Source organism: Camelus bactrianus, chromosome 10 (genome assembly GCF_048773025.1).
Source record: "Camelus bactrianus isolate YW-2024 breed Bactrian camel chromosome 10, ASM4877302v1, whole genome shotgun sequence".
NCBI lineage: Eukaryota > Metazoa > Chordata > Mammalia > Artiodactyla > Camelidae > Camelus > Camelus bactrianus.
In genome coordinates this window covers 46,869,800-46,897,794 of record NC_133548.1, presented here as the reverse complement: position 1 = coordinate 46,897,794, position 27,995 = coordinate 46,869,800, and the positions used below count along the sequence as shown (strand labels likewise).

General features: G+C 47.6%; 2 protein-coding genes across 18 annotated transcripts in view; one reads left to right on the top strand and one right to left on the bottom strand.

The window, feature by feature from the left end:
• NUMA1 (nuclear mitotic apparatus protein 1) overlaps positions 1-2,089 on the top strand; it is a 63,687-nt gene extending 61,598 nt beyond the window's left edge. For all 7 annotated transcript variants that reach the window (XM_074372544.1, XM_074372543.1, XM_074372542.1 and 4 more), the window contains 4 exons: positions 175-351; positions 554-670; positions 782-1,003; positions 1,374-2,089. In XM_074372544.1, coding sequence (XP_074228645.1) covers positions 175-351; positions 554-670; positions 782-1,003; positions 1,374-1,385 — 528 coding nt within the window. In that variant the 3' untranslated portion in view covers positions 1,386-2,089. The remainder of the gene's footprint in view (positions 1-174; positions 352-553; positions 671-781; positions 1,004-1,373) is intronic.
• Positions 1-27,995, bottom strand: part of LOC105083277 (E3 ubiquitin ligase RNF121) — an 87,135-nt gene that overhangs the window by 15,092 nt on the left and 44,048 nt on the right. For 4 of the 11 annotated variants that reach the window (XM_074372553.1, XM_074372552.1, XM_074372556.1 and 1 more), the window contains 8 exons: positions 26,112-26,266; positions 23,231-23,338; positions 20,283-20,403; positions 4,447-4,534; positions 3,934-4,140; positions 3,186-3,309; positions 2,952-3,099; positions 2,167-2,391 (listed from right to left, as the gene is read on the bottom strand). In XM_074372553.1, coding sequence (XP_074228654.1) covers positions 2,167-2,391; positions 2,952-3,099; positions 3,186-3,309; positions 3,934-4,140; positions 4,447-4,534; positions 20,283-20,403; positions 23,231-23,338; positions 26,112-26,266 — 1,176 coding nt within the window. Of the gene's footprint in view, positions 1-2,166; positions 2,392-2,426; positions 2,729-2,951; positions 3,100-3,185; positions 3,310-3,933; positions 4,141-4,446; positions 4,535-4,910; positions 8,287-9,852; positions 9,965-10,590; positions 10,725-20,282; positions 20,404-23,230; positions 23,339-26,111; positions 26,267-27,995 lie in introns of those variants that run through there. The other 7 variants (XM_074372555.1, XM_074372557.1, XM_074372560.1 and 4 more) reach the window with 6 other exon arrangements.

Sequence of the window (27,995 nt, the reverse complement as noted above, 5' to 3'; positions counted from 1 at the left end):
GCTCTTTGCCGCCATCATGCAGCGCGGAGGCAGAGAAGACAACAGGAAGGGAGCCTCGGCAATAGGAAGGCTCCAGCTCCTCCGTGGGCCAGGCTGGTGAAGAGAGTACTGGGGTGGTCCTGCTCTATTTCCAAACAGCTGGGGTCCACTGACCACTTTTTCCACCCTGTGCAGCCTTCCCTGAGCCTGCCTACCATCACAGACGAGGAGATAAAAACTGGCGACCCCCGGGAGACCCTGCGCCGAGCCAGCATGCAGCCAACCCAGATAGCTGAGGGCGTCGGCATCACCACCCGGCAGCAGCGCAAACGGGTCTCCTCAGAGCCCCACCAGGGCCCTGGCACCCCTGAGGTGGGTGACGTCGACTCCCGTGTCTTGTTCTGTCTAGCAGCTGGCCGGGACCTAGTCACCACGTTTGAAAATTAAAGTGGAGGATTCTGGCTCAGAAGGGGGGCAGGTGCTGGTTGGACAAGATCCAGTCAGCTCTGAGACATGTGGCTTTGGATGTGAAGTCGTCTTGCCACTGGCTGCCTAACTGTCCTCTTCCCCACAGTCTAAGAAGGCCACCAGCTGTTTCCCTCGCCCCATGACTCCCCGGGACCGACATGAAGGGCGCAGACAGAACACTGCTGAGGCCCAGAAGAAAGCAGCTCCAGCAGTTGTAAAACAGGTTAGTTGGGGCCTGAAGGGAGACCCTTTGCTGGCAGAGCCCTAGAGCAACAGGTTGGCCCCAGGGGGATGGCAGTGGTGGCGCCCCCAGTTTGACAGGCCCTCCCTACAGGCTGACCGCCGCCAGTCAATGGCCTTCAGCATCCTTAATACACCCAAGAAGCTTGGAAACAGCCTTCTGCGGAGGGCAGCCTCGAAGAAAGCCCCGCCCAAGGCCTCCCCCAACACCCGCAGTGGAACCCGCCGCTCTCCTCGCATTGCCACCACCACAGCCAGCACCGCCACTGCTGCTGCTGTCGCTGCTGCCACTGCCACCCCTCGGGCCAAGGTCAAGGTAGAGGCACCAACAGGGGGAAGAGCTCAGCTCTTAGGAACGTGGTGGAAGCACAGGTGTCCCCCTCTCCCTGACAAACACCCATGGGGTGGCTTCCCAGGCAGGGCCCAATTAGAACGCTGGATGGTGGGGTGGAGAGTAGGTGCTCCCTGCCTGGTTAGCTGCTCATGATTGAGAGGACAGACTCATTCCTACTGAGGACACACACAGCAGCTTAGGACAGCCAGCGACTGGTAGCGTGAAGGTAGATAGTCCAGGGCTGCACCAAGGCAGGGATCCTAGTTAAGGGCGTGCAGGAGCAGTAAGAGGTCTCCCCGAGCAAGCTGGCACCTAAGTCTCTTTCAGCCAAGTGACTCTCTTTTTCTTTCAGGCAAAGCACTAAAGAGCCCGTACCAGTGAGTGGCCCCACCTGTCCTTGATGCCGACCTCGCCTGGTCCTTTTCCTTCTGTCCCTTTCAGTGCCTTCTATCAATCAGCTCCCAGGCCAACAGCGGCCAGACCCCTAGAGACAGTGACGCCTACCCACAACTGGCCTGGTTCCTGGACCTTTGCCAGGTGAACAGATGTGTCCTCACAGTTGGCCCAGGAGGCCCGGAGCCTGGACAGTCTGGGTCCTCCCTGCCTTCTGATGTTTTCTTAAAGTCACTTCTCCATCACAGCTAGATTTGAGGCTGGCTTTGAGTGGCTGGGTCCTTGGGCCCAGCCAGTCCTTTCAGCCTCTGGATCTAGAAGGGACCATTGGAGGAGCATGCAGGCCCTGGTCCCTGCTGCTCCTGGTGGCTGGGCCTAGCAAGGGCCCTTGCTCTTGAAGCCAGGACTGGGCATTGACCTAGTGGGAACACCCCACCCCTGTGTGCTCCGAACCACCCAAGGGCATGGTTGCCCACAGGACAGTCTTTTTCCAGGAGAGAGGGGCCCTGTGCCTCGGTGGGGGATTGGGGCCAGCCTTCAGTGGCAGCTCATCCCTCACCTTCCCCAGACTTACCCTGGGGTGGGATTTGGAGTGATGGGAAGGTTTTTAACGGCCAGGGATGGAACTTTTCTAAATGTTATTACTTGTAAATAAAGTCTATTTTTCTCCCTTGAGTGGTGAGATGCTTTGATCTTTGTGGGAAAACCAGAGCAGCATACCTTTGAATCTGCTGAGCCTCCAAACCACCTACCTTCTCAAATCCCTTCTCCTGACTCTGCTGCGGCCACAGCATCTTCCCACACTCCATTTCTGGCCTCTGCTCCTGAGGAGCATTACAGGCTGGCCTCTTCTCTTCTCTTCTGAGGGCCAGTGTTGCCTGAATCTGGTTTTGTCTTTCTTTAGCTTCTGAGTGGCAGTTCCTCTCTTCCCACACTCCCTCCTGGGACAGGCCATGTTCTGTGAGTGGAATAACGGCCTAAAGGATAAATGATTGGGCGGACATCACCATGCCACCATTGGAGATCATTTATGAGCGCCCATCGTGGGCCCTACTGGAGTGACAGATACAGCTGTGGGTCAGAAGCAGCCTCTGCCCAGATCCCTTCCCTAGGACAGTCCATTAAAGGAGACAAATACAAACATGACATTAAGTTGATGCAGAATGTGGCCTGAGCCAAGAGTATGCAGATCTCAACGAAGAGGTGACATTTCAACCAGGCTTCGGGGCTCATCTATGGGGATGGTGAGGCAGAGGGGCCCTGCTGGAGGGCAGGGTGTCTTGAGTAGGGGGGCACGCTTGTGTCCAGCCCAGCCTGGGGAAGTGAAGCAGACAAGGATCAGGGCCAAAGTGGGAGGGCCAGCTCTTCTCACTGTCCTCTAGGCTATGTTTCCCCTAAGTTCTTTTTAGTTTCCACTTCAGGCCTGGGGACTTGGTGGGCGTTGACTGGAGGCTCCTGTGGACAGAGCCCACCCTTTCCTCCCCATACCGGAGCACAGCTCCTCCTGTCCATGGAAACCCTCCCTTGGGGTCCTCACCGAGAGCTGGGCCAGAATGAGGTGACGCTGGGCAGTCTGCGCAGGATCGGAGAAAACACAGGAGAAGTTGGTGCTGCGCAGGGCAGGGCTCAGCTCTTCCAGCACCAAGGCCCTCCACAGCTGAGTCCTCGTGCCCCTGCGCTCCCGCCTGAAGCAGAGAAGGAAAGGCTGTGAGAGAACTTGGACCGCAAGAGGAGGCCCCTCTCCTGCTAGCCTGGCCACCATCCCCCTCACCTGGTGCTGCCCTCCCACAGCCGGCCTGGGAGGCGCTCGATGAAGGAGCCATTGCCCAGCCAGTACAGGATGCTGAAGTGGGGGAAGCGGCTGCAGGCAGTGCAGGACAAGGTCAGCGTTCCATCTGGGGACACATGTGGCTGTTAGCCCTTCTGTAGAGCTGTGGCCTGCCCACCCTGCCTAGCTCCTCAGTCCCCGTGATTCAGGAACCTGGCGTGGAAAGCCTGTTAAAGGGGAAGTGCGGTGTCTACCAGGGGGGGCCCTGGGCTGAACAAAAGGTATTTGGGCATGGGTCCTGGGCCCAGGTGATGACTCCTGAGCTTGTTTCTTCAGAATGACCCTTTCTAGCACCTGACCTTCGTGACTCTAGGAGCCCTGGCCAAGGAGGCAGCACCAGTAGGCCACGGCTCCTGGAGGTGGCCAGAGGGCACGTGGACTCTGGGAGGCGGGGCTGGGCTTAGGGCACACTGCAGTCAAGGCACTGGGCGCCCTCTGGCTGCTCCGTCTAAATTCTCTCTGTCCCACTTGAAAGCATCTAGGAGAGGGCCCTGGGCCACAGTCAGGACGCTGAGTAGGAGAGGGAGGATGCTGAGTGCTCAGCCAAGCTGGCCTGGTTGGTGGTGGGTTCCATGGCAGAAGGTTGGGGGGTGTGCACTCAGGAGCCAACCCCACCCTCAGACCCTCTGTGCCCTGAGCCCGCCCTCTGAACACCGTGCCCTCCTGGGCTCCCATCAGAATTGCTCCTTACTCAATGGGACTTCCACTTCCGGCCAGGTCACTTCCAGTGCTGGGCACTGCTGCGCTGTTGGGGGCATCAGGGGCCGGGAGGGGGAGGGGTCCTTAGCGATCCCAGCTGAGGCAGTGGCAGCTGAGGTGGCCTGAGGCACATGTGTGGCTCCAGCCAGGTGGGAGATGATGTGGACACACAGAAGCAGGGTCCACAGAGGGCTGGGGTCTGAAGAAAGGACAGTCACAGAGATCAGCAGCTGACATCCTAGCTTGATCTTGGCAGTAGAGTGTTGCTGCCTGGAGTAAGTCTGGCAGAGATTCCTGAAGGACCCTTCAGCCCCCACCTCTTGGCCCTTTTTGAATGGAGCACATGGAGACCTTGGAATGGAGCCAAAGCCACAGCATCCAGAGGCTGAAAGCAACAGCACAGCAGCTGCAGGGAGTTCACCTCAGGGCCGGCCACACGGCTCCATCCTGGTCTCAGACTCCACCCCACCCCCTCCACCCGCACATGCACAGCCCCAGGTCCCACCTGGAATCCAGCTCTGTCTCATGGTCATGATGCGTGTGTCAGGAGCTGGCGTCTCTGGCTCTATATATCTGTGACAACTTCCTCCTCTCTGGGGGAGGCGGGGGAGGAGATGGTGAATAAACTGCTTCTCCCGTGTCTTCTCAGTGGCTTGCTTAGATCCCAGCCATAGGTGTGGCCTTCTTCTCCCTGTGGACTCCACAGCCCCTCCCTATGTCTGAACTTTCAGTGGGCTGCCAGGCACTGCTGTTCACTCCATCCTGTCTACCTGACAACTCCTGGAGGGCTGGCATCAAGCCCAGGCTGGAGTTCTTTCAAGCCTTAGAAACAAAGCTAGGAGATCACCTCGTAACAGTCTTTCACCACCCGAGCTCTTATTACTGTCAACATCATGCTGGTTATTAGTCTAGCCTAACCCCTTCATTATAGGGATGAGAAACTGAGGCCCCAAAGGACCAGGGACTTACCTAGTCACAAGGGAGGCAAAGCTCGCTTCGCTGTCAGAGCTGGTTCTGGTAAGGGCAGGATATACAGTGAAATCCTTCTGGGAAAGTACTGCCGTCTCCCCTCTATTTCACTTTCACTTTTATTCTAACCAGGATTCCCTAGAGCAGGCTCTGGCCACTAAGAGAAGGTGCACACACATGACAAAAGCCTGGGCCTAGTCCTTAAGGTTCCTGCACACCGTGCCTCTTCCTGAGTCAAAATTCACAGTGGCCAGGAACCTTCTTGCTAACTCTCAAGTCCCCCTGCTTGGTGATACCACACTGAGGTCTTTAACCCATGCTCAGCCCCACCCTCCCAGGGTCACACAAGGTGTGAACTACTCGGTCTCTCACACATGAATTCTTCCATCCCAGCCAAGGGTAAGGACTTTGGTGTCCACCTTCACTATTCCACGTGAGCAGGCCTCCTCCTTCCTCCACATTCACACTATATTCAAGGGGACGACTCTTCTAGGCACTGGGGATCCCAAGCTGGATCACTTTGACCACTCCAGGCTCAATGTCACACCAGCCCATCCACATCCTGGCCTTTCTCAGGCTCCCCACTCCCTCCAACCACCAACCCAACACCCAGCCATCATCCTCATGAACCTTTCTCACTTTTGTCATCCCAGCCCCTTGGCCACAGCTATAGATCTAAGTTCACAGGGAAGTCTAGATTCCCCCTCCCTGGCTCCCAAGAAGCCCTGAAGAGCCCTCCTTTCTGGAATTGCCCCTTCTTGGAGCGCCATGGCTCAGTTCAGCTGCGTCTGGCCCTATGTGAGCCACCCGGGAGCTATCCTAGAGCACTCGCTGGCCTTGTCTGCGGGAACCTCTCAGACAAGCTGAGCACTTGGAACACAAATTGGAGTGCTGGCCCCGAGGGCAGGAGAGGGCACTTCCCAGAAAGAGTGGAGTACCCACCACTGGCTTGAGTAACAACAGAGCTATATGAATACATCAAATGCAGCTGGCGCTGTGGCAAGGCCAGGACTCGGGTGAGATGAGGGAGGCATTCACTGTCAGGGTCATGCACGTGCCCGCGGACGCAGAAAGAATAGGACTGGTGATCCACTGCATGCAGAGAGCACAGTGAAGGGCAGACCTGAGTGTCTGGGGTTGGTGGTTTCTGTGATCAGGAGGATGGGATGCTGGGGACAGAGCCAGGGAGGCTAGGAGGTAGAATCAGGTTTAGAAGATGCATGAGGACTATCGCCTGCTGCAATCCCAAGAGGTTGTGAGTGTGTGTGTGTGTGTGGGAGAGAGAGAGGGAGAGACAGAGAGAGAGAGAGACAGAGAGAGAGAGAGAGAGAGAGAGTGTGTGTGTGTGTGTGTGTGTGTGTGTGTGTGTGTAAAAACCGGACTAACGTACACACAGGAGACTAAAAGTTAACTCCTCTTTCCCAGGACATTTTCATCTTTTCAGTTCCTCCCCCTACCTCTTGCCCCAGGAGATTCTGGGCTGCAAGATGCTGAGAAACTCCACCCTAGGGACACCAGTGTCTCCAGCAGGTTGGGAGGCAAGGCTGCCTGGGGCTTCTGAGAGACACAGCCCTTTGGGGAGGGGGGTGGGGATGCAAGGGAGAGGAGATAACCAAGTGTGAGTGTAACCAAGGCCAGAGTCGGGCTGCTGGGAAGTCATGGGACTCAGGACTGCTGGAATATGAAGAGAGCGCCTCAGGCAGCCTGGCCTCAACTTCTCATGGGAGCCTGACATGGGGATGTGGGGGACAAAAGTGAAAGGATGACCCCTGTACCCATTCCACTCTCTGAAGATGGGGGGACCTGGGAAGCCACAGCTGGGTAAGAGAAGCCAAAGTTGAGAGGGACCTGGAGAGGTGGTGAGGAGGGACCTGACCTCAGGTGGTGAGGACAGTCACCCAGGGTCAGCCCAGGGCCTTTTCTGCCTCAGGGACGTTGGGCAGGGCCGCCATCCCCAGGCCCCAGGGAAAGAGGTGGGAAGAAGAAAAGCAAGATGGATGTTCAGCTTTCCAGCCCAGCTCACGGAGCTTTATTCAGAACAGAGTCACAAGATCCTGCTTGGCTCTTGCTGCACTTGAAGGGCCATATTCCCTAAGAATCCAGTGCGGAAGGGCTGTGTTGCCCTCCCACTTCCTTCAAAACTCTTAGGACCAGAACTGGGGCCTACCTAGAACCCCTTTCCAGAACCCATACTCACCTGGGCCTGACCCTCTTCCTGCTGCCCCCTGACTCGTGTTGCCAGGCCCGGGCAGGACCCATGGGTGACAAGGCTAACATGGGGATAGCTATTCCTTGGGCTGGGAATCCCCTGCCAGCTTTAAGGGAACACTGTGACCACAGGAAGAAGTCTCACATTTGTCATAGTCCCTCTGCCATGCATACACACACACACACACACGCGCACACCGCTCCCTCGGGCATTCAGGGAAGGAAGTGACATGGCAGTGGCCTTTGGCACGTGTCACCACTTGTGGGCAGAGGGTCAGCTTGCATAAGCAGCCCTCAATCACTGCTGCTGACAGCAGCTCCCTGGGCTCAGTTGTGTATGGATGGTCTTTCTTCTTGGCTGAGTACAGCCCTGCTCAGGCAGATTCCCCAAGCTGCTGCTGCTGCTGCTGCTGCTGCTGCTGCTGGTCACTCCCAAACAAATCCTCAGTGAGTTCTGAGGTCCCAGGGCTTCCCTTGTTAGAAAAAGTCACAAGGGTCCACTTGCCTCAACCAGCCTATGGCCCCTGCACAGGGGAAGATGGAGTCAGACAGTGCCTGCCCGGGGCCCCCAGCCAGGTGAGCAGGGAGGAAGTCTCACCCCTCAGTGCTCATCGGTGCACCACCCAGGGCTCTCTGGCTCCTCCACACTGACTGCACCAGGCTGGCGCCCCACACTCGGAAGGGAGGGGAGGGGTTGGGGCTCTCAGCCAGAGGTGAGAAGGCTCCTTTACACCAAAAATGTTGTAGCTCGTTCCCACCCTGCTCAGGTAGAGAGGTGGAGGCCTGGAGGAGTTAGGGCAATTCCTATGCTCCACAATAAAAAAAGGTTTTTAAATATATTCATCAAAATAGTTTTCTTTTAAAAAGCCCCCACTGCTGACAGCCCCACCAGCTGGCTCTCCCTCATACCCCTCCCCAGCCTGGACACAGCCAGGGGGGTCCTGAGTGGCCCGAGTGCCCCTTTGAGTCTTTCCCACCCAGGAGGTCTTGGAGGGCAGGGAGGAGAGAGCCCTGAGGTCCATGGTGGGTGGATGCTCTTCTTCCTGACTATTCCAGGCCCAGAATGTAGTTGATGCCTTGCACCAGGCCAATGATGACAGGCTGCCAGGCTACCAAGTAGCGAAGCCAGTCCAACAGTTGCCCGTACATGACGTGTGGCCTCTCCCAGCTGTCAGTATGTTAAAGAAAAGAGACTACGTGTTCCAGTAGCAAATCCGGTCTAAGGGATGGGTGAGAGGGTCTGCCTACACTTTTCAGATGCTCCACAGAAATCAGCCTACAAGGAAAGGAAATAGCTCTTTCTAGAAAACCCCACCCAGCCTCTCCAAGTTAGGATGGAGGGCCAAACCCAGAGAATGGGGGAGGAGGGCCGAGGGGACCAGTGGAGAAAATCGGACAGACCTGGGAGATGGTGGAGGGATGAGACTAAGCTCTCTACACCCAACATGCAGAGGGGGCCTCCGTGTAACCCCTGCGCTAAGGGGGGACCAGCAGTAAGTGGGAACTCAGCTCGAGGCTGCTGTAGGTTATCGGTGACAATGGCTGCAGGGAGGCTGGGAGGGGGATAACCCTGAGGGCTCCCGTAATAAACAAAACGGAAAGTTTTCTACATCAAGGAAGGGGTTGAGTCTAGGGACAGGCATGAGGGTGCAGAGCGAGAGGCTGGTCACGGGCTATAACCCCTGGCAGAGGCTTTAAGGAATCCCCACCCAAGGGCACCAACCACCAGGCCTTACGGAGGCCAAGTAGCCCCGGAGATGAGTCCCTTCCTTTCGCTTTATAACTAAACGCCAGGCAAGACATCTGGAGAGAGCGCCTGGGAATCCAGCCCTGGGGAAAGCACAGGCTGAACCTCATGAGACTGTGGGGAATCCCTCCGAAGGCATTGGAAAGAGCAGCCTGGCCCCGTCTGGAAAACTAAGGGAAGCCCCAACCCTCAGCTTGACCATGGACTTTCTTAACTGTCTGGGAACTAGACCCTGAAAGAACCAAGCAAAGAACTTTAAAGAGAGAACACAGTGGCCCCGCATGGCCAGCTGGTGTCTAGAGACAAGGAACCCTGGCGCAGAGAGAAAGGGCAGCTGGGAGAGGTCCCCGGATGGCAGGGGGAAGTGAGGAGGGGCCAGAGAAGTGGCTGGGCACTTTCTGACAGACAGGTTTGTAGGGAGGAAGAGGAGGCTGAGGGCACAGTGGGGAGGGCTGGCCAGGTAGGGAGTGGCAGCTCAGAGGAGCAGGGGTCCTGTGTTCTAAGTGGATGGGTACAGGGGGCCCCTAGCCAACCCTGTACTGGCACAGAGCTGGTCCCAGCACTGCCTGTCTTGGTAAGACACTGTCCTTTAGTTATGCCACCTTGAACAAGTTATTCAACCTCTAAAGTGTTTCACTGGTAAAATGAGACTATTACTACCCAGGTCACTAAGCTGCTGGAGAATCGAGTGATAATACTGGTAAAGCACTTAGCACAGGGCCAGGCATAGTAAGCAAGCAGTAACTGGAGCTGTCATCACTCTGTTTACCCTTGAGGGATTCAGAACTATGAGGAGAAGCTGAGCTGCTGGTCCTAGCCCACATCCCACCCCAACGTCCCCCGACCACAAGCCAAACAGACAGGTGGACGGGTACCAGGTTGGGGGCAGGAGGGAGGGCCCCAGGAGGACCCGAATGCTGAGTGGGTCACACTGGCCAGTATCTTCTTCCACTGCCCACTCCCAACAAGAACCCAAACAAAGGATACGGGTTGCTGAACATCCTCTTGAGGTCTACCTTCTCTTTGCAGTAGGGACACGTCTGCTTCTTTCCCACAATGCACCAGCCGCGGATGCAGAACTCGTGGAATCTGAGCAGCACTGGTCAAGGGAAATGGGTGGCCAAGGTGGCACTCGGCCTCACGCCAGTCTTCAAGATGCCCAGGCACTAGCTCTGGAGGGAGGTTAAATCCTGGCTCCACCTGTATAATCGTGGGCAGATCCCTTCTCTCTGACCCTGCTTCCTCATATATCAGGTGAGGATAACAATCTCTGTCTTATAGGGCTGTTATGGGGCAAAATGGAGATAATACACAGCACAGAATGGGAGCCGGGTAAGAACGTGATAAATATTAGAAGTGTCACTCGGAGGGATTTGATTCTGAAACTGAGGGAGCCAGTTAGAGGATGTTCCTCCCTGTGATTGACTCAATCTTGGGGCAGCTGTGCAGCTTTGGGCTCCCTTCTGATCCAGTCAGGCTATGAACACTGTTTACGTAAGAGTGGCTCCCATCTATGACAAAGAGTGAAGAAGGCTGCCGTTTCCACTCCTGGGGGTTGGCTTCCTTAGCACAGAATATCTCCCAAATGTCTGCCTCTTGTCTTACGCCTCCCCAACCATCAAAGGTCTGGCCAGCACGCCCAGGGTAATGTCCCCTGCCTTCCCTCCACGACTGGAGTATGCAAGTGGCAGGAAAGACGTGGCCCAGGAGCTCCAGGCAGGATACACGTGGTTGCAAGACAGCCTATACGTGTTCTCTATAATGCCCTCTTCACTGACATCCACAAAGATCTGCTGCCCACACACGGCACACACACTGTCCGAGAGGTGTTTGGTAGGCATGCCCGACTCGCTGTAGAACTGGGAGAGAAGAACAGGAGACAGGAAAGACGTGAGAATCCATCAAAGCGGGAAAGTACGCAGAGGCCTCAGGTCTTTGCTGGGCAGATGGAGTGAAAGGAATAGACCAGAGATGGGCTGGGAAGCCAAGTCTAATAGGACCTAAAGACTGGGCTGGGTCAGCATCAGGGACAAGGGAGGGAGAAGGGCTCAGGGCTGGTGATCGGGGGCTACATCAGCAAAGCCAGTCTGCGGCCAGACTCTGGTTCCATGAGAGATGGACAACAGCTCTTCTTCAAGATTTGAAATGGTGAAGCACCCGGTGCAATGCGGGTTGGGTGACAAGGGCATTCTCAAGACACTTGTGGCAGCAGCAAAAGAGGTTCAATCCTTTTCGATAGGATTTGGCAAACTGTCACACCATTTAACCCATTAGTTTCTCCTAAAGGAATTTAAAGAAATAGTAGAAATCTAAAAAAAGCTTCATGCATACAGATACTCATTTAAGTGTTATTTATAATTAAAGAAGCAAAGAGTCTCTGGCAAGCGCTCAAAAAGTTAAATGCAGAGTTACCACACAACACAGCAATTCCATTCTCAGGTACATACCCCTAAAGAATGAAAACAGAAGCTGACCACACACTTGTACACCAATGCTCACAGCAGCAGCAATCACAAATGGCCAGAAGATGAAAACAACCCAAGTGACCCTCAGCAGAAGAATGGAGAAACACAACGTGGTATATCCCTACAGTGGGATGTCATTCAGTCATAAAAGTAATGAAGTCCTGATACATGCTACGACATGCCTGCACCTTGAAAATATTACACTAAGACACAAAAGGACAAATGTATGACTCCATTTAGATAAAACATCCAGAATAGGCAAATTCACAGAATAGGGCTGGGGGAGGAAATAGCGAGTTATTGCTTAAAGGGTATAGTTTCAGTTTGGAGTGATGAAAAATTTTGGAAACAGTAGTGACAATTGCACAATACTGTAAATATAATTAATGCACTGAGCTGTACACTTAAAAATGGCTAAAATGGTGAATTTTATGTTACATATATTTTACAATAAAAACAGTTAACAAAAAGAACAAAAGCAAACAAACAAAAGCAAGCAGAGAAATGGAAACAACCATAAATGACCAATACCAGGAAAATGCCTAAATAAATCATGGTTCGCACTCAAGGGACTAGACAGTGAGTCAATTGAAGCTTGAGATGTAACATTAGGTGTCTGAAGCAGGGTACCAAATCGGAGGCACTGTATTATCAGCACATGTGAAGGCAAGCCCAAATCTATCAAAAGATCATGAGGAAATGTATGAGAATGTTCACATGAGAGAGAGTTTGGTAGCAGGATTAGCTGCCTACTTCTCTGCACTCATATTTTCCTTAATGAATATATATTATAGGCCAACCTCAGAGGTATTGCAGGTTTGGTTCCAGAAGACTGCAATAAAACGAGTCACAGGGATTTTTCAGTTTCCTGGTGCATATAATGAATATAAAATTAATGAAAAAGTTCGAGATAGTGTAAGAAATACCAAAATGCGACACAGACACAAAGTGAGCAAGTGCTCTTAGAAAATGGTGCTGACAGACTTGCTGACACAGGGCTGTCACAAGCCTTCCATTTGTAAAAAAAAAACCCTGAATTATCTGCAAAGTGCAATAAAGCAAAGTGCAAGACAACGAGACACACCCAACTTTAAAAGACCATTCACCATCACACTCAATCACAATGGATAACCAATTCTACGTTCCAAAACGGAATCCCAAATTCTGTAGTTTCCTTGTGGTTTATTGTTAAATAGCTATACAGTATTTCCCTCTGCCCCAAGGAGAAAAAAGTTGAAATTTAACCTATTGTTTCTTTCTTTCTTGTCATTGTTGTAAAAACTATGGTAAAACACACAGAATACAGAATTTACCATCTTAACTACTTTAAAATATACAGTCTGGTAGTGTTAATAAGTATATTCACATTGTTGTGCAACTAATTTGTCAGGATTAGACAGACTGCATTTCCATCCTCTGTCACTTACTATCTTGATGACCTTGAGCAAGCCACTTAAATTCTTCCTCCCTCCTTCTGTCAAAATATATTGGTAACTACTATACATAAAATAGATAAACAGCAAGTTTATACTGTACAGCAGAGGGGACCATATTCAATATCTTGTAGTAACTTATGGTGAAAAAGAATATAAAAACGAACATATGTATGTTCCTATGACTGAAGTATTGTGCTGTACACCAGAAATTGACACAGCATTGCAAACTGACTATACTTCAATAAAAATATATTAAAAAATAAAATAAAATAAAAAATAAAATACATTGGGCACCTACTAAGTATCAGTCACTGGTGTTAAGACCTTGGGACAGAATGCCGGAAAAACACATAGCTGGCCTCTGTCCTCATGGAATCTACAGCTAGGGGAGATTGACATTAAAAAAATATTTACATAAGATGAGAACTAATTATTAAAAAGTCTAAAATGATAATTACTTACTTAAAAGGCATTAAAAAGGCTACCAAAGAACACAGCAGTGAAAGGGGTTCCTAACCAAGCCTTGGTCACCTGAGGTGGCTTCCTGGTGGGAGCGGCATTTGAGGCTGAGGTAAAGGATGGGTGGGCGTTAGTGAGGGGAAGAAAGGCAGAAGTGCAAAGAGGCCCTGGGGGCAGGAAGGACTCGGTGTATTTGAGAAACTGAAAGGAACCTACAGAAAGAGGAAAGCAGTAAGACCTTACTGGCCACATGAAAGATCTTGGGCTTAAAATGGGAAGTTGTCTAGAGGCTTTATTTAAGTAAGGAGGAACACGATCAGATTCATATTTTTAAAAGATCACTCTGTCTTCTGTATAAAAAGTGGACTGGAGATGAGGCCAACATGGATTCAGAGAGACCAGCTAAGAGACAGTTACCGCTCTTTAAAAGCAACAGATGATGTGGGCCTGTGCAAAGGTAATGGCCTGGGCTAACCTGATGGTAGTAAAAACTGAAAGAAGTGGACAGACTGGTGACGCCAAAGAGACAGCTGAAGAGAAAAGGTCTGGAGCTCAGAAGAGAGTTTTGGATGAGAGATCTGGAAGCCAGGGGAAAAGAAAAGGGAAATACCTTTTCTGTGAAGAACAAAGAGGATAGTTTAGGCTTGAGCTCAGAGGAAGAATAACATGTAAGGGGAGGGAAAGTTAGCAGAGGAGACAGAAAATAGCAGAGAGACAGAAGGAAAACCAGGACAGAGTAAAGTCACAAAAGCTGAGGGGGAAAAACCCTTTTAAGAAGGTAGGAATGGTTGAGTCAACCGTGCTGGTAGCTGCTGAGACCAGTCAGTTCACCAGAATGGGTGACACGGAGTCATGGATGATTTGAGTAAGAGTTACTTTAGAAGAAGGGTATGAGTCGAACCAGATTAGAATGGGCCAAAAAGTAAGTAAAAGTTGATCAAAAGGAAACAGGAACTTCATAAGGTCAGCTGTGAATGTCAGGAAATGGCTCAGTAGATAGAGGAGAAGGTGGGCCAAAGAAAGGGTATTTTTTGAAACAGAATGCTGAAAAGGTTAATGGAAGAGCCCATTAGAGGGAGAAGTTGAAGTCATGGGTGAGAACAGAAGTTGACAGATTACAGGGTCCCTGAGCAGGCAGGAGGTGTGGAACCCAGAGCACAGGTAGGGCTGGCCCCTGATGCGAGAAAGGCCACTTATTCCACTGTAACTGAGGGAAGCAGGAGACAGGCGCAAACAGGAGTAGATATGTAAATATGATGTCAGGAATTGTGGGGATTCCTGTTTGGGTTCTAGTTTCTCAGGCAAAAAGAGGCAGGGTCATCTGCTCAGAATGAAGGGGACAGAGGGAAGGAATGTGAGAGGTCTGAGAGTGGAGAAGATTTGAAACAGAGGTTACTCAAAATGGGAGGGTAAACTCTCCAGATAGAGTCAGATTTCTCTTTTGCAGGATAGAAACACTACTCCCAGCCTCACAATATTGGGAAGATGCACTGAGAAAACATGCAAAAATCCCAGGAGCTCGCACAAAGTAGGTGCTCAGGAAATACGAGTTCTAACCTACAGCCACTGACCGTCACAGGAAATGTGGGCCATGAAAGCCCTGCGAGCTCTTCTGGTCCAGCACCTTGACCAGTGAGGAGACTGATGCCCAAGGAGGAGAGCCCTGCCTGAGGCCAGGGAGAGCAGCCAGTGCCCATCAGTTCAAGTAGCTGGCTCCAGAAATACTTGCTGAAAACCTGAATAAAATACCCATTTCTCAGGATTCGAGTAGTGAAGGTTCCATGCCACCGACTGGTCTGAGATGACTTCAGACAATAGATAGCATCAGAGAGAACTGGCAATTACTTGTGACGATGATTTGTCTGTTCTGTGTCTTTCTCTGTGTGTCAGGTGTGATGAAGATACAAAGACAAATCCTATAGGGCCTCTGTGCTCCAGGTAAGCACAGGTATATAGTACAGCAGGTATATAGCACAGCACAGCAGGACGGTACAGTCAGTACGTGATAAAATGGTAGCGATCACCATCCATCATCATCATCATCTACTGAGTATTTGCCACAAGCCAGGCTACTCTGACTCTGCAAAGTGCTGGGCATTAACCCATTTGTTCCTTATCACAATTCTGTAGGTCTGGTAATATTACTACAGCTAAGAAAACAAGACCAGAGAGGTCAAGCAACTTGCTCAAGAGTACACAGCCAATTAAAAGTGGATGAGATTTTGAAACTAGGTCTGTCTGACTCTAACCTCTTAGCTCTTTCCACTACTTCAAGTCAGATGAATGGGCAGCTAGTCCTGTCCTCATATTATCTGGGGCTGCTGAGAATCCATGAAATAGTAAATCTGGGGCACAGAAACTTGCCCGGAAGATAGAAAATGTGAGGTAGGACACATGGTCCAAAGCAGCACAAACAAATATGTTACTACCCTGCCTGCCCAATCTCTCTGGTAGAGGAGAAAGCCCCAGAAATAAGCTTATTTCACAATCCTCCATGACCCTACCCCCACCCCAACATGACTTTCGGGTGTGAATGGAAACTATACTGACTGGCTGTCACAAGCTTATGACCTCACAGTAACCAGCTAGAAAAAACAGACACCATCCAAGATTCCCTTGAGTCAACCTGACTCAACGAGAGTCACAAATTTCTCCATGTGAGGCAAAACAAAGAGCTATTCTACACTAAACAGAGTAGTGTAGAACAGGGTAAAAGGAACTGAGACTACTTATTAATAGAATTACAAAACCTCATGGTTTTATTTCTAGGAATTGTGAAAGTAATTAATTACAGATCTTTTTAGGTCAAACCACTCCCAGAGGGGGACCAAGAGAAGAATTAGACTAGTTCCTGATCTGGTACCTCTCCAAAATCAACTATGACTCTCTGATATAAGGGCTGTGATCACAGAATGTACAAAAGACTAAGAAAAATTACTAGGGCTGAAAGAGTGGTATATATACACAATAGAATATCATTCAGCCTTAAAAAGGAAAGAAATTCTAACACATTATATAACATGGGTGAACCCTGTGGACATTATGCTTAGTGAAATAAGCCAGTCACAAAAGACAAATATTGTATGAGTCCACTTACATGAGGTATCTAGAGTAGTCAAATTCGTAAGAGACAGAAAACAGAATGATTGTTGCCAGGGGCTCGGGGGAGCAGGGAACGGGGAGTTATTGTTTAACGGGTATAGAGTTTCAGTTTTGCAAAATGAAGAGTTCTATGGATGGATGGTGGTGACAGTTGCAGAACCATGTAAATGTATTAATGCCACTGAACTGTACACTTAAAAGTGGTTAAGATGGTATGCTTGTGTATTTTATCACAATTTAGAAAAAACAACTAGTGCTATATATGGGAGTGGGTGGTGGTGCTAGCAAAGGTTGCACTTGGTGGTCATACTTTGTACACTGTAGATGGGTGATAAATAACCGATGCTTGAATAAACGAATGAATGAGTTGGCCAATGAATGCCAACTCATGGTAACTCAATGTAGAAAGCTAGTCTCCTGGCTTCCTCACATTGCCCTCCCCAAAGCATTGATCAGATCCTGGCTTCAAGGCCAGGGATATTCTTAAAATTGAGGTTGTTGTGGCTTAGGGGCCCAGGAGTTCCTGAGCATACCAAGGCCCACTTGACCAAAGACTTGGGCAGAAATAAGACAGCCCTAGAATTCTCAGGGTTGGAAAGAACTGTGAAGTTATTGCAATCTATTCCTTTATCCCATGTTGGAGTCTTTCTTCCCATTTCCCTGCCTGGTCTAATCTGTTGTCATCCTGAGCCCTAGCAGAAGGCCTGTCACTAAGTCTCAGAAATATTTGCTAGGACTATTAGAAAACAACCAATGAATTAACTCCTGGTGACTCACCCAGTACTATCACAAGCCATCGAGTCTTCCTATGACCCACTTCCTGCCCCCAGGATGGGAGCCTGGGAAAGCAGCAAACTGCCTGTCTATAGTTAGGGTCAGCAAGATCACCTTTTTTGGAAAGGAGTTAGCATGCCTCCTCTGAAAGAGACAGCTGGTTACAGTGGTTCTTCTGAAAAGGAAAGCCTTTCTCAATGTCAGTTACCTAGGGAAAAGTAGGTCCTCACAGGAGATACCAGGATTCAGAAGGCTGGCCTGTGGCATAGGGGAGGGGTGGCATTACTTTGTCAGGAACACAGGCTGTAAGTCTAGACATCTGGAGGATGTTGTTGTCTAGATGTGGATTCGAGGTGGTGGGTGCTAAGAGGTAGGCTAGAGTTAAATGAGGCAGTATCTGAAAGCCCTGGAAAGGAGGCAGCCTGGTAAGTCAGATTAACCTCATTCAGATCCTCATGGTTTATTTTCCTGCTATCATCCTTAACCCTTTAATAAAGTCCAGTGTGATTGTTTGAGCTTTATGTTCTTGTGCTAAGAGTAAGTACAAGGAGGTACATGGGTTTATCCTTGGGCCACACTGTTAGGGAGTAGTGGTGGTAACAAGCGAGATCCCACAAAAGGAAGAATATGAGAGGTCAAGAGCTGGTGGTTGAGGCACACTCCACCCTAACGAGAAATTGTCCCACCAGGTCTCTTGGTGAAGCTGGAATGATCATTATTAGGCAATTATGTTACTAGGGATTATCATTTATAATCACTGGAGTACCCAATAATTCTTCCCGAGAGCATGGAAAGAGGCCCAGCTCAAATCCCATTTTGGGAGGCCAATGTAACAGCTCCATCTCCCAGAGGAGAAGCTAACTTATGGATCAATTCTGAGCTCAGTTCCATTTGGACATAAGAGGGATTCTGTAGGCTGGTTATTAGGGACCCATCTGAGGGAATTAAGGCTATGCTTAAATTGACAGCTAATAATAATCTTGAGATAAAGTTGGCAACAACCTGGAAAAAGCAGAGAATTGGTCCTATAAAAACAGAACGAGAAGAAAAAGAAATCACTAGAGGGTAAAGGACAGGATTCTGGCGAGAGTGACTTTGAAAAGCTGGCTGTGCCATAAAGCAGGCTTAGTAAACAGCTGCAGTTGAAAGTGAAGTTAGTAATGAGACAATCCAGGGCCTGGAAATCTCTTTTGGGAGTGAACTGATTAAAGGAATTGCTGAAATCTACACAAATAGATAAAAGACGTGAAATGCAGCTAAAACATAAGACAGCTGTTCAGAAAAGAATCTAATAGGCTGTCTATAAAGTGACCCAATATGCTTTGTTTTCAATTTGATTCATTACAGGAAAAATAAACAGTCCCATGACACTGAGGAACAAAGTCCTAGATCTAAAACTGTACCTGATTAAAGCTACTGGAGGTGACAGCTGAGTATTCTATTTAACGTGAACTGGCCTGAGACTACCAGCTCATGGCACAAATGAGGTCGCAGCAGCAGTGACATGCAAATTTGCACAGCCAATAGGCTCCTACCTTCAAAACTGCCTCAAACTCACCAAGAGCTGCTGAGGTGCCTCACGTGAAGTCACAGCCAAGCCTTTCTTGTTCTCAATTGGTCTCCACTGATATCTGCTGCCTAAACACTAGGACTGTTAGCCGGGCGTTCCAAGAGTACCTGCTTCCCAGATATCCTCCTAACCTGCCAAACCTCGATGTAGCAACTTCTGAATGTCCTTCAGTCCTCACTCACCAGACAGAGTCACACGTATTTCAGCATAGAATTGGACATATGTCTATTAAACTCGGAAATATTCCTCCTTGGGGTGAGGCCTAACAGGATGATATTGAGATGGGGAGCAAGTCTGTGTTGTTTATACAATTACCAAATGGATGTATTACTGTTATCAACAGCAAAGCAAAGACATATTTACATTTTGAAAAAAAGAAACAGGGATACTGACTTGGGTTTCTTAGATTGGCTGTGATTTTACCCGTATTCTAAGCTTGAAGAGTCTCCCCACGGTCTCCACCTGGTCCTCTTGCAGCATTTCCTATCTCAGTGAAGAGTATCCCATCCAAGGAGTTGCTTGAGTTAGAAATGTCAGCCTTGACACCTCCCTTTCTTTCCCTCATATTGTTTCCTTCAGTCTCCAGAACGAATCTATATCCAAGTCCTGTCAAACTTACCTCTAAAATACTTCTCAAATAGTCCACTTCTCCCCACTTCTCACCATTTCTGCCCTAATCCAAGCTACCTTCACCTTGCCCAGATTACTGCAACTGTCTCTTAAACAGTCTTAAGCAGGTCACTCCAATCTATGTGCTTTGATCTATTCTCTACCCAAGCAGCCAGAATGATCATTTCAAAGTGCAGATCTGATGGTGTCATTTTCTATCTTAGCCTCCTGGTATTTTTAGTATAAAAATGACAATCTTTCATTTGGCCAAAAGGCTTTCTCTAGTCTAGCCTCTGACTATCCCGCCAGATACTTCCACTATAATTCAGCCCAGCAGCCACATGAGCCTTAGTTCCTCAAAGTGCTCACCCTCTCTCCCACTGCAGGACTCTCACACATGCTATTTCCTCTCCTCGGTACACACTTCACTTTTCACTTCATCTAGTTAACCCCTACTCATTGTTCAGGTCAGTTCAATAGTCACATCTTCAGGAAAGCTACCTTTGAGCCCCAAGACTAGGACTATATTTGTTCATAGTATCATGACCCTTCCCTTCATAACATTTATTAAAGTTATAATTTTAGTAATATAATTCATAATATAATAATATATTATATATCACATATAATTTATTTATGTTCTCATTACTTTAATATTCATCTCTGTCACTGGAGAGTAAACTCCATCTGGGCAAGAACCATGTTTATTTTTGTATACCTTTGTCATTTCAGCACATACACAGTGCCCAGACACACAGGAGGCATTAAATAAATATTTGTTGAGGGACAATCTCCTGCAGGGTAAAGTGATTCTTATAATGGCTTAGAGTTAAAAATTCCATCTGAGATCTGACTTTCCAATTTTTAAGGAAGGAATCTCCATACATACCACTCACATCTTGAAGGATTTTGTACGGCTTATCTCTTCCACCAAACAAGTGATGCCATCCTGAACTCTCTGGAGGTGGCAGGAGGCAGTATTAAGAGCCAAGGTGAACTCACCCCTATGGTAGACGCCATGTAGTCTGCACACATTTCCGCAAAGTCCCGCTCAAGAACACCATAGTAGAGGCCATAGAAGAGGAGAGAAATGCCAAAGTCCATGGCATCTTCTGGTTTGATCCTGTAAGGGAAGAAGCACAGCCTGTCTGTCAGGCCTGCCCTCGGACGCCACTGCTTTGGATTACTGCTCTGGGACATGTAAGGCAGCGCCTAAAGTTGGAAGCCTCAAGACCTGGAGCAAGTGTTGGCAAACGAAAACCAAATCCAGCCTGTTGCCTGTTTTTACATGTTCTGTGGGCACCATCTGAACAGGCTAGGATTGGGAACTGCAAAGACCAAGCCAGGGTATCCCCTTCTGCCCTCTTCCCCACTTTATTGCCAGGGCCTGCCTCCTCTAACTGGTGACCATGGCAGCTGCCTAGGGCCTACTCTGGCTAACACCTATATGTTGGGACTCCACTGTTGGCGATTGCCGGGCACTAAGCAGTGGAATTTTCAGTCTGGAAGTTGGCAACTCACTAAATTGCCTCACCTTCAGCCAGCTGCCCAAGTTGAAGTGGCTGAGCCCTGCGAAAGGAGGGAGTGGCCCAGCAGGATCTGGGTGTCACCGGAGCATAGAACGAAAATGATCCCAGTGGTCACCCACTCCCATCAGGCCCCTCCTGAGAATCTCATCTGATGGCAAGTGGGTGCAAAGTATGCCCACCATCTGAGACACCCCACCCAGGCAAAAGGGGGGAGCAAGGGAAGAGCCTTCTATCTGGTTATGTAAGTACCTACATACTATCCTCGATTTTGCCTTTTGTCCCACAAAGCCTAAAATATTTATTCTTTGGCCCTTTATAGAAAAAGTTTGCCAACCACACCTTTAGAAAAGAAAGATAAAGTTAGTAAATAATTACATACCAGTTACCACAAAATTTTAAGTTGCATCTATACATATTCTGTATTGTCATCAAGGTTAAATCCTGGTCCAAGTCTACTTACTAAGACAGACAACATGCCTATAATATTAGGAACGTTGTTTTTAGTAATTCCAGGGACTAATAATTTGCAAACTTGAATCTTTAAATGTTTCTTATAGAAAATTATCTTTGTTAAAACATTTTACTGTTAATAGTATGTGTTCACTTAAAAGTTGTAAGTTATATTTATCTTAGAAACTTGAACTTGCCCAACCTTTTTTTTTTTTGAAGGAAATGATCTTCATCTTTATTTTTTTGCCCAATAATGTAGTATTTAACCTGCTAATGAAACATTGTGATCTTATACCAATTAACTTGATCAGTAGCATAAAAATGGTCAAGACTCTCAATTATGTTTTCCTCCTTGTACAGTTTACATAAGTAAAAAGAAATTGTAATTCTAGAATAAATATCTTTGAAACATAATGCAGAATCTTGATTTTTTTTTTTAACCACATGGGTTAGGAAGATATCTGGAAATATCTTGCTTTCCTTCGGTAAGATATATTGACTCTGCACTGATGAATTCCTGTAAGCCTTTGTGTAGCCTGTTTATGCTTTCAGCCTGTACTATCCCTGGAATAAAGAATTCCATGGGTGTCCTCACACTATATAAAGTAGAACTTATTCCTTTCAGTTTCAGAGACTCCTGCCCACAATGTACTAGGTTTGAGGAAGAGGCCAGTGGTCACGAATTTAGATTTGAATCCCAACTCTCTGGCTTCAGTGTACTGTCCCAGGCTTAGGATTCCTCATGATCCACAGTCCCCAGCCCCTACTACCTCAGCCAGGAAACTACATTTCTACCTTCTTCTGCCCTACTCACTCACTGTACCCTCTAGTCTCAGCCTCCAGGATTACTCGGCTTCTGCCTTAGTTGGGGGTGGTGGGCCTGTGGGCTGATACAGATCTTCTAGAAAGCTTGACAATATGAAGCAACAGTCAGAATCCCACTCCTGGTAAAGTATCCTTAGGAAGCAACTTAGCAATGTCATCTGTGACAGCAGTAAACTGAAAAACAAACTATGTGCCCAACAACAGAGCGGGACTGAAAGGTTAACTTTCTGGAACTATTTCCTTAGAAACCTGATAAAGGTGAAATGTCAGCTGTGTTACAAAGCATCAGTTCTTCCATGTTGAACCCCGACTTGTGATTAGTACACTGTATCTGGACTGGGAGAGTCTGAAAGCTGATGTATCCCTTTGTGGGACATGGGGGATTCTGGGCCTGGGTGGCTCCCAGACCCATCTGCGTGGTCTCATTCCCTTGTATCTCAGCCCTGGGACTATTCTGAGGACTCCTACAGACACGGCCCTGCTATTTCCTGTCTTGTATCCTTCTGGCCAACTGTGTCTTATGAGTTCAACTGAGTCCAGGGGTCAGCAATCTTTTTCTATAGAGTCAGATGGTAAATATTTTAGGCTTTGTATCTGCCACAATTATTCAATTTTGCTGTTTTACTGCAAAAACAGCCATAGACAATGTGTAAACAAGTGAGTGTGATTGTTCCTGTAAAAAGTTTTTTCATTTTATAAAACCAGGAGGTAGGCCACTTTGGCCCACAGGACATAGTTTGCCAACCCCTGTCTATCTGAACATAAGTCTCTCCTCAGGGAGAGAGGATGCTGCAATAAAATGTCACACGCAGACAAGGAAGACGGTTCTATAGGGTGATGGAGCTATAGGTAACTGGCTACAGTCATTACTAATGCCTACTTTTGTTATTACATTTTTCCACTAAAATATAAACTCTTGGGAAATACAATCAATGATTTGAGACTCTAACTCTATTATCCAGACATTTCTTTCTCTTTGCCAGCACAAATCATGGAGGGCCCACCCCCCATGCCCCACAGCCCAAGTCTCCTACCCTGGGTGCCATGCCCCCTTTGTTCATACTCAGGACTTGCCCCAGAAAGGAAGGTACATCTCACCAGTACCCCCTTCCTAAACACCAGCAAAAACAAGCAAAGGGTACTCACTTGAATAATAAGTTAAGACCAAAGAGGGTAAACATGACAGCCATGTAGCCAACGATGCCAGTGGCATAGCTGATTTTATAGATCAGCAGGAACCACTTATAAACCAACCTGGAGAAAGGAGAGAAAATTAGTAGAGGTGACACAGAAACGCTAGACTAGGGGCCTCTGGACCACCAGAAGCCCTTATTCTCACATCAATGGGGGACATTAGGCTCTTTGCTTGGACTTTTATTGAGCAACTTCAGTTACTGTACAAAGCTGGTCATTCCCTCAACTGCAGAAACACCTCCACATACCAGGAAGCTAGTGCTCTGTAGTTTCCTGGTCTCAGACCAAGGGAAGAAAAGAGAGCCTTAAAAGAATGTTTCAATCTCAAAGAAAGAAAGTGCACGGCTGACCTCAGACAGCTACGTCATCTCAAATTCAGATTAGTTGGATAAGGAAGTGAAAGTAAATAACTAGAGCTATGCTCAGAAGGAAACAGGTATTCTTGTCAAGAAAGAATTCAAGGGAAGATGAGTAAGAGGTAGAATTAGCTACAGGCTTTTGTAACTGGGCAAGGTTAACCTGAATACTGCTTTGCTCCTATTCATAGGCCAGCAACAAAATGAATGATGTCTAATGAATTTTCTTTCAAAATGATATTTTTTCCAACAGCGCCACTGGTGTAGTAGTATCGTGCAAGATTCCCAAAATGACTTTTTTTTTTCCCTACTGGAGGACAAGGGATAAGGAAGGAGGCACTCAAATACCGCCTTTGAATTGGATGTGTGTGGCTGATGGTGGCAGTGGGGTGGTGTGGGCTGTGCGATGCTCCTGAAGGAGGAGCTGAGCTCCCTAGGATCCAATAAAAAGAGGTGTAGAATCTGGCTGGTTGACTGCAGCTAGGTTCAGAGAGGAAAGATGGTTCCCAGAATGTACCAGTCTTTTAAATGCTATGGAGGTAGGTCCCTGATATCAGGGGCCACTATTCTACCAGTGAGGAGAATTAAGGAGCAATTCCACAATCTGCCTGGCTCCTAAGAGCCAATTAGGTTATCACCAGCCCTGCTTGGCCCCAGGGAGGATGCTCAAGTTCCCTGCTGGGGCCTCCCTGCTTTGGTTAAGCAAGAGGCAATGGCTTCTTAGGCTAGCGAAGTGCCCCAAACACCTTGCAGTGCCTGCACTTAAAGACCACAGACAGCTCCATTATCCAGCGTTTGTACTGATCAGATGGGAGTGAGATGCAGCAGAAAGGATGTGGAATTTTAGGTAGAATCTGGATTAAGTGAGGTTTAGTAGCTGAGTAACAACCGCAGAAAAGTCATCTCATCCTTGAGACAAGTTTACTTATTTGTAAAAGAGAAAAATCCTTGCTACCTTTCTAGTTAGATTGTACAGAGCCCATTTCCTGGTGTATATAATAAATAAATGCTCAATAAATGCTGCATGAATAAATGTGGATGTTTATGAAAGTGCTTTGAGATTGTAAAGCACTATCAAATGTTAGTTGCTATTATTATCAAAACCTCCCATGTTATAGACACATTTTTAGGCATTTTAGCTAGAAGTTGAAACCGTGTGTTACTTGATGACCTTACATGCTTATTACACTTTTTCGCCATATTAGCCTATGTGAGGTAGCAATTATTGTCACACTTTTAGGGATAAAGAATTCAAGGCTCAAAAAAGGGCATACAGGCCATATAATTAACAAGTGGCAGGGCTGGGGATTGCAATCCACACCCATCTGGCTCCAGAGCCTGTAGATCCTCTAATGGCTCTTAACATAAAGTAGGCTACCCCAGCCAGAGACGGGCTTCTGGATCACCGACCTCACCTTGAAAATAAATTTACCTTTGAACAATGAAACACAGAAGGCCAAAGAAAGGCTTACAGTAAAGTGGAACATACAAGGCATGGGAAAAAGAGCAAGCTGCAATTTGGAAGACTCTGGATGAGGCAGTCACAACATTGAGGCTGGCCAGTTCTTCTGTTAGGCCCTTCTGGACCTGCACACGCATGTCTCACAGCACTTACCAACTGCACTGAGACAGCTGCTTTCTCGTCCATCTCCTCCATTAAGGGCAGGGACCATGTCTTACCCAGCTCTGTATCCCCAGTGCTCAGCACAGGGCCTGACACGAAGCAGGTGCTTGCTGAATGAATGAATGAGAAAAATCTCGCTTTTTGTCCTGTCAGGTACAGATTAAATGACCTCACAAGTTGGTTGAGAGGATCAAATGGGAAATGCATTTGGAAATACAAAAGAATTATACAGGCAGAGGCTGCTCTGTGACCCAAGAAGGAAGTATTGTTTATTGGAAAATTATAAATTTGCTGAGATTCATTCATTCAACAAAAATTCATAGAATAGGCTACTATGTGCCAGGCCCTGTGCCACAGGGCCTGGATATACAGTGATAAACAAAATAGGTGTGGCTCCTGATCTCACAGTTAGTTTAGTGGAGAAGACAGATACTCAAAATAATATTTAGTTGTGAACTGTGATAAGTTCTACAAGGAAAAACTATAGACCACTATGAAAGAATACAACAGAAAATCTAATTTAGAGATCAGAGAAAGGTTCACAAAAGAAAATAACATTTAAAATGAGACCACAATGACCAGGATTTGCTTACTTATTTTGTTTGCTTTTAATATAAATAGACCTTAATAGAAATCATAAGGTAAGTTACAGGGAAATACTTGGGGTTTTTAATCTGTGAATGGGGCAGGAGGTCTCCCAATCAGCTTGTTTTGGTGGGACCCTGAGCCAAGTAATCTTGGCAGACAAAAGCTGTAATTTTTTCAAACTAAACCTGCCCCGCTCCCACACATCCCAACCCATCAGTTTTGGGAAACCTAGCTCCTTCCCGCTACCCACCACCCAAACTCTCACCTTGGGGTTGTCTGTACTAGTGGTTTTCGGGTGGCTCGGAAGGTGACAAAGGCCGTGACGGCGGAGAACAAGATCCAGATCACAAGGAACCTCCACCAGTGCAGCTTCACTGTGAAATAGAGGGGAACAACCCACATCTGAAAGAGGGTCACCATCTGAAACACAAACACAAGCACTTCAGCTCCAGCCAGCTCCCTCTGCAGCTCTATCCGCAGGTCCAGAGAGCATCGTGTCTATTCCATTTTAGCCTGTTCCTCTCCTACATTTCCAGTTTTGGATAAAGGCACCTCCTAGTGACCCAAATTAGGAGCCTGGGACTGTGCCTGACACCAACCTTTTATCCCCCACCCAATTGTTTACTGTACATATTCTCCCCTTTCCACTTGAGCCCTTGCTGACCCTCACCTGGCTGACCACGACCTCTTTGTTAAGTCTCCTTGCTTTCAGTTTCTCCCTTCCCTTCTATCCTTCCCAGGAGCACATCCAGTCTTGAACATGTTATTCTCCTGCTTAGAATCCTCTAAGGGTCCCCTGTCTACAGGATAAGATCCAACATCCTCAGACAGGCTGTCAAATCTCCCACAGTGGAGCTCTAAACTACTATTTCAAGGACCACCTTCGATCACTCCGCTTGCCTGTAGTGAAGTTGTCCTCCTCAGGCTAAAACATCTTTTCCATCTATCTTTCGGCCTGATAATACCACATCCAAGACACATGAAGCCTTTGGTCTCCTTTCCAGGCAAAATAAGTCAGACTTTCTAGTACTTCAAAAGCATTTTCTTTTTCAACATTGTTATAGTGCTTACCTAGAGTATGAGACTAGATTCGAACTCATTCTCTTCCTTAATGTAAGCTCCCTGAGAGCAGTGACGAGGCTGTACTCATCTGATTCCTCTGTGCTAGGAAACTGTCTGGCACATGACAGATCCTCAATGAATTTACATAAATGAGAGGAAAGCAAGACTAGAGCCCTAAGAGGGAGGCACATTTCTGTTTTAGGGAGTGTCTGTTTTACTTTTCCTCCTCCAGATCTTTACCTCAGACTTGCTAGCTGAAGAGTTCCAAGTGTATAAAACAATTCTAAGTCAGAAGTTTGGACTAATCACCAGTCTTCTGCTCCACTGCCTCCTAACGCCTTCCCCCAACCACCCAGTTTTCACTAGATATCACTCTTCTCAGGTGAGTAGCAGGTGTTAAAAAAATAATAATAATAATAATAATAATAATAATAACAACAACGACAATATCTAGCACTTAATGGAGACTTTCTTCCTGATGTTATCAAATAAAATTAAAGATCATTTTGGGAGGAGGGGGCAGTATTTCGGTTTGTTTGTTTGTTTGTTTTAATGGAGGTACTGGGGACTGAACCCAGGACCTTGTGCATGCTAGGCATGCCCTCTACCACTAAGCTATACTCTCCCCTCAAGAACATTTTTTTTAAAAGGAGGATAGGTGGGTGACTATAGAGAGGGAAATAGTAGCTAGTGTCCTGAAGTTCCATAAAAGAGAAAACTTTTGAGAAAGTATTTACTCTTGGGCATTTATAGACTAGTGCTGCCCAGTCAAAATATAATGTGAGTCATGTATGTAATTTAAAGTTTCCTAGTAGCTATGTTTAAAAAAATAAAGAGAAACAGATATTAATTTTAATATTTTATTTAACCCATGTGTCAAAAATATTACCTTTCAACATGTACTCAATGTGAAATATTTGAGAAATATTTTACTTTTTCCTTTTGTTCTAAGACTTTGAAATTCAACTTTTTTTTTTAATAATTATAGGGTATCTCAAAACAGACTAGCTGCATTTCAAATGTTCAACAGCCCCATGGGACTGGCTAAGGCATCTTTTTAGTGTTTAGCTGTCTGCAGCTACTACTC